General features: G+C 44.8%; 1 protein-coding gene across 2 annotated transcripts in view; it reads right to left on the bottom strand.

Annotated features, from left to right (window-relative positions):
• Positions 1–6,443, bottom strand: part of CDC45 (cell division cycle 45) — a 44,491-nt gene that overhangs the window by 35,705 nt on the left and 2,343 nt on the right. The window contains exons 5-6 of one of the 2 annotated variants that reach the window (XM_011958680.1): positions 5,027–5,164; positions 3,564–3,707 (exon numbers count right to left, since the gene is read on the bottom strand). In XM_011958680.1, the coding sequence (XP_011814070.1) occupies positions 3,564–3,707; positions 5,027–5,164 (282 nt within the window). The remainder of the gene's footprint in view (positions 1–3,563; positions 3,708–5,026; positions 5,165–6,443) is intronic. The other variant, XM_011958681.1, reaches the window with a different exon arrangement.

A 6,443-nucleotide genomic window follows, 5' to 3' on the forward strand; every position in this document is an offset into this window, starting at 1 on the left:
TTAGTAGAGATGGGGTTTCACCGTGTTAGCCAGGATGGTCTCAATCTCCTGACCTTGTGATCCGCCCGTCTCGGCCTCCCAAAGTGCTGGGATTATAGGCTTGAGCCACCGCACCCGGCCAATTTTTTGTATTTTTAATAGAGATGGGGTTTCACTGTGTTAGCCAGGATGGTCTCCATCTCCTGACCTCATCATCCGCCTGCTTCAGCCTCCCAAAGTGCTGGGATTACAGGCGTGAGCCACTACACCTGACCTATAGCAGAACTCTTTAAAACGATTATTTATAAACTATTGTCTCTAAACCTCTTTGAATGTGCACCCCTATTAATAAAAATATTTCATTCTTTTTCTTTAAGAGATGAGGTCCTGCTCTGTTGCCCAGGCTGGAGTGCAGTGATGCGATCATGGATCACTGTAGCCTCAACCAAACCTCCTGGGCTCAAGGCATCTTCCCACTCTAGCCTCCCAAGTAGCTGGGCCTATGGGACTGTGCCATCTTGCCTGGCTAATTTTTATTTTATTTTTTTGTAGAGACCATGTCTTGCTATATTGTCTACTCTGGTAAAAATATTTCTTTCTTTCTTTTTTCTTTTTGAGACAAGAGCATTACTCTGTCGCCCAGGCTGGAGTGCAGTGGCACGATCTTGGCCTCCACCACTTGGCCTGCAACCTCCGCCTCCTGGGTTCAAGCAATTCTCCTGCCTCAGCCTCTCAAGTAGCTGGCATTACCGGCATCTGCCATTGCTCCTGGCTAATTTTTGTATTTTTGGTAGAGATGGGGTTTTTCCATGTTGGTCAGGCTGGTCTCAAACTCCTGACCTCAGGTGATCTGCCCGCCTCGGCCTCCCAAAATGCTGGGATTACAGGCTTGAGTCACCATGCCAGGCTGGTAAAAATATTTCTAAGAATATACCTCTAATATACACATACTTAGTTATAAATCACGCACAGGTTTTAATTATATAAAAAGTATTCTCAAGAATGGTTAATGTTACTAAAATCAAGGCTCTAGACCTAATTTACAGATCATAGAAAATGCAGGGATAGAGAAACAAATTAAAGTACTCCAGGAAGAAACAAGTAGTAGTAAATATTAGAAAAGATGACTGGCCTTCAATGTCATTAAAAACAAAAGAAAAAATAGAGGTAAGGTACAGTTCTAGGTTAAGACAGTAAAGAGAAATAGCTAAATGTGTTAACCTTGATTGGAGAATAGTTCAGAAATAAAAATAGCTGCAAAATATATTTTGAGGACAATTAAAGAGACCTGAATATGGGCTGAATATTACCTGATATTAGCATATTATTCATTTCTTCTGCATGACAATGGCATTGTGTTTATGAGGAAGAATGTCCTTATTCTTAGGAGCTGCTTATGAAAGAACGTGTGGAATATCATGGTTTCTGGTTGGGTATGGAGGTGCATGCCTGTAATCCTAGCTACTTGGGAGGCTGAGGCAGGAGAATCACTTGAGCCCAGAAGACAGAGGTTGAAGGGAGCCGAGATTGTGCCACTGCACTCCAGCCTCAGTAACAGAGACTCCATCTCAAGAAAAAATAAAATAAAAAATAAAAAATAGTATCATAGTTTCTGCAACCTATTCTCAAATGATACAGGAAAAAGAATATGTAGAGAGAAAGCAAATGTGAAAAACTGTTTTTGTTTTTTCTGAGATAAGGTCTCTTCATGTTGCCCAGGCTGTTCTCAAATTCCTGGGCTTGATCAATCTCCCTGCCTTGGCCGCCCAAGTAGCTGAGACCACCTACAGTCATGATCCACTGTTGACTCTAGATTGAAGATATATGGATATTCACCGTACTATCCTTTCAACACTGCATACGTTTCAAAAAATTTCAAAATGAAAAGTTGGTGGGAAATTATGCCTATTATATTTCATGAATATTATGTTAAACATTTACAAACATAGATTCCAAATTGATGTGTTAAGTATGTAAAAGGAAATGCTGATATTTTCTTGCATCTCATCAAGACAATCTACCTTCTCTTTGTTGCCAAACCCACTGGTCTATTCTCATTGCTTGTTCCTCTGGCACTGCTGGCCGAGCCTTCCTTGAAACTTTCCTTCCCACCTCAGAGCCGCAGTGTCTATGGATGCTCTGCCCAGGAATCCTCTTGGCTCCATCCCATGCTAACTCACGTTTGGTACCTGAAAGCTTTCCCTAACTATGCTCATTTACATGATCACTATCTGTCTCTCCCACTGGAAAGCTTTGCAAAGGCAGGACTTTGCTCTCATCCCTGCACCCCAGGGCCTAACTGGTACCTGGCACATAGTAAGTGTTTAAAAAATACGTTTATTAGTCAGAATGGAAAATTTCAAGACTTATCTGTAGAACATGAATGTTTCCAGGGAAAATCCCATTAGACACTGATATTTGGGAACCAGTGAAATGCAGCTCATCAATAGTTAAAAGAATGCTATATATAAAAAAATTCAGAGAACAAAAAAGACCTCTCACAAATCAAAGATTAGAAGATAAAGACCAAGCTGAGTGTAGTGGCATGTGCTTACAGTCTCAGCTACTTGGGAGACTGAAGTGGGAAGATCGAGTGAGCCAAGAAGTTTGAGGCCAGAGAGAGACCCTGTCTGTGGGGAAAAAAAAAAAAAATAAAGACCAAAAAGTCTTCCAAAAAATAGAACAAAGAGCTGGGCAAGAAGTAAGGAAATATAAGAGTGGATCCAAGAGGTTCCCAATGAGACACCCAAACCTAGTGAAAAGGGTGACAGAGGTGAGAAAGAAGAGAGAAGCATGCCTCAGTTTCAAGGGCACTGCCCCTTCTTCAAATGGAGAATGTCCTGAATGTCTCAAATACGGCTCAAAAAGACTTCCCAAAAGCACATTACTGGGAAATGTCAGGCTGAGGATGAAGGGAAGACCTTAGGACATTCCGGGGGCAAATTCTAGGTCACACACCAAGATCAGGAGCCAGAGGGCATCTTCAAAACATCATATGGCCCTCTGTGCTATAGGAACCACCACTTTCTGCCTATCATTTTACATCTGGCAGAAGCTATAGTGTTGGGTAGGCCCCTGGGCCCAGCTCCAGATCACTAAGCAGCTCAGACCCAAGGTCCACATGGTGAAAACCATTCGTATCTGCACATACAAGATAGCTCCCCTGGAGTAACTGTCTGGGACTGGGCCTGGACAAGGGATGCAGACCCACATTGCTCCTCTGCAGTGACTGCACAGTGAGTGATGCTAGAAGACAGCAGGAAAGGAAGGGGTGGGAGTTGCACTATTTATTGCTTCTCTACATTATTTTTTTTGCTATCTAGCTGCAGAGCTGAGCTGTCCTAAATTTCATTTCATCTGACAGGATCCTATTGGACAGATAAGCCACTATTCAGGGAAGTCCAGTAACCTGCCTGAGGCCACACAACCAGGGGACAGCAGAGCCCAGGGTCAGCATCCATGCCTGCTAACTTCTCCACTTCCCACTGCCCTCAGTTACACCTGGGCCTGGCAGCCTTTAGGATGACCTCTGACCTCTGGGAGTGCAAGTTCCTCCAGGATGGCTGTGAGAGACCCAAACACACCTCTTCTAACCGTGTGCGCTTCTCAGAAGGCTCTGACCCATCGCTGTCATTTCCTGAATGCTCTTCATCCTCCTCTTCATCCCTGAAGATGTCTTCATAGGCAGGAACTTCAAGGTCATCATCTTGTTTAATGAGTAATTTGATCTAAGTTCAAAATAAAAAGGAATTAAGCCTCTCCTCTTCCTACGGAAAACTATACAATTATGTTCTTCTGCAGAATCTTATCATTTCCTAATAAGCTGACTCACTTTCCTGTTCATACAAATAGCTACCAATTTAATAAGAGTTCCAGGCTTCCAAGGAATTTTCTTGTTTTCATTACCAGTGAGGCACCAGAGTTACACCATATGTGGTACGCAGAAATTACGAAAATCTGAAAACAATTCTTTGAGGACCATCTAGTCTACTTAAGTCTGGAATCACAGCATCCTCTTATATCATACGTGAATAAAATGAACGCCCCACAACTTGGCCTCTGATAAAGGACATGAAGATGTGTAACCCCTAGGTGACTAAAACTCCTGTCTAAAAGTAACTCCAAGCTGATTTTTCTTTTTTTTTTTTTTGAGACGGAGTCTCGCGCTGTCACCCAGGCTGGAGTGCAATGGCTGGATCTCAGTTTACTGCAAACTCCGCCTCCCAGGTTTATGTCATTCTCCTGCCTCAGCCTCCCAAGTAGCTGGGACTACAGGCGCCCGCTACCTCGCCTGGCTAGTTTTTTGTATTTTTTAGCAGAGATGGGGTTTCACCGGGTTAGCCAGGATGGTCTCGATCTCCTGACCTCGTGATGCGCCCATCTCGGCCTCCCAAAGTGCTGGGATTACAGGCTTGAGGCACCGCGCCCAGCCTCTTTTCTTTTTTGAGACGGAGTCTCACTCTGTCGCCCAGGTTGGAGAGCAGTGGCACGATCTTGGCTCACTGCAAGCTCTACCTCCAAAGTTCATGCCATTCTCCTGCTTCAGCCTCCCAATTAGCTGGGACTACAGGCGCCCACCACCACAAAAAATTAAAAATAATTTTTTGTATTTTTAGTAGAGACGGGGTTTCACCATGTTAGCCAGGATGGTCTCAATCTTCTGACCTCATGATCCGCCCTCCTCGGCCTCCCAAAGTGCTGGGATTACAGGTGTGAGCCACCACGCCCAGCCAAGACTCCATTTCAACTAAAAATATAAACAAATATTTTCTGAGCGTGGTGGTATGTGCCTGTAGTCCCACCTACTAAGGAGGCTGAGGCAGGAGGGTCAGTTGAACCCAGGAGTTTGAGGCTGTAGTGAGCCATGATTGTGCCACTGTACTCTAGCCTATCTCTTAAAAAAAGGATGACAAAGACCAAGTTCTTGTGTTCAGGCTGTTCCAATCCCACAGGATAGTCAGACACACACCTTACCAAGAACACCAGGTGAGACACTGTACATGGCATAAAAAGTACAGACAGTTTGAGGGCAGAGCACAAAAAGTACCTGGGTATTGTTGTACACATTGATGACATTGACTGGCCTATGGGTGTCACACACAAAGAATATAGTGTCTTCATCAGGTTGAAGAATATCCAACAGGTCTACATTAGCTCCACAGTTTATGAGAATAAAATAACGAAACTGAAAAAAAGGAAGATATTGTAAAGTAGCTATATCGAGGAGGCCCCTTTCCCTTCACCACTAAGGCTCTGAGTTGTTCTGCTTAAACTTACTAAGTCCCTAACATGTGGCGAGGCCCACGTGGCAAGGGATTCCAAAAAACAGCCAGGCTGGCATGCTAAGTGCTTTAGCATGGTGACAGAGCAGGGTGGGCCCTGGGGCTCCGTTTTCCCCAGGAGCACACTGAGACTCAGCAAGCCCAAGTCTTATGGACAGCTCAAGAAACTAATGTGAAGCAGAGCAAGGCTTCAAGCACGTGATTGTGTCTCTCCAGACCTCACAGTACTATGCTGCGTGCCTCTCCAGGCTAATGGCATCATACAGGTTTAAGTTTTTAGCAAATACTTTATGGGTACTTAAATATTAAGTCCTTTATCACACTCCATCACTATCACATGTGCTTTCCTTATCAATACCAAGCTGGTGCAGGTCCTTGACATAACAACAGGAACACCAGGAGAGGACTCGTCTCTGCCAAAACAATCCTAGATACGGTTAGGACTCCGGGGACCCTGTTCCATGTCCCATCCCCTCTCTGTGGGGTCTACAATGTCCCATCTCTCATTTGGCCCCATGCAGAGGTGGGAGGAATCCTGGCATCTATTGTTTAAATTTATTCCTGTATTTCAAGTTGGAAACCAGGATGCATTTTCTTGGAGAAATAATATAAAATAGTAGTGTATTCTAAAATAATTTTAAGTAATTCCAGCACTTTGGGAGGCTGAGGCAGGCAGATCACTTGAGGTCAGGAGATCAAGACCAGCCTGGCCAACATGGCGAAACCCCGTCTCTACTAAAAATACAAAAATTAGCCAGGTGTGGTGGCAGGCACTTGTAATCCCAGCTACTCGGGAGACTGAGGCAGGAGAATAGCTTGAACCCAGAAGGCGGAGGTTGCAGTGAGCCAGACCGCACCACTGCACTCCAGCCTGGGTGACAGAGCAAGATTCCGTCTCAAAAATAAATAAATAAAGGCCGGGCGTGGCGGCTCACACCTGTAATCCCAGCACTTTGGGAGACCGAGGCGGGCGAATCACGAGGTCAGGAGATCGAGACCATCCTGGCTAACATGGTGAAACCTTGTCTCTACTAAACATACAAAAACATTAGCTGGGTGTGGTGGCAGGTGCCTGTAGTCCCAGCTACTCAGAAGGCTGAGGCAGAAGAATGGCATGAACCCGGGAGACAGAGCTTGCAGTGAGCCGAGATCATGCCACTGCACTCCAGCCTGGGCGACAGA

The sequence above is a fragment of the Colobus angolensis genome, unplaced genomic scaffold (assembly GCF_000951035.1).
Source record: "Colobus angolensis palliatus isolate OR3802 unplaced genomic scaffold, Cang.pa_1.0 Scaffold471, whole genome shotgun sequence".
NCBI classification, from domain to species: Eukaryota; Metazoa; Chordata; class Mammalia; order Primates; family Cercopithecidae; genus Colobus; species Colobus angolensis.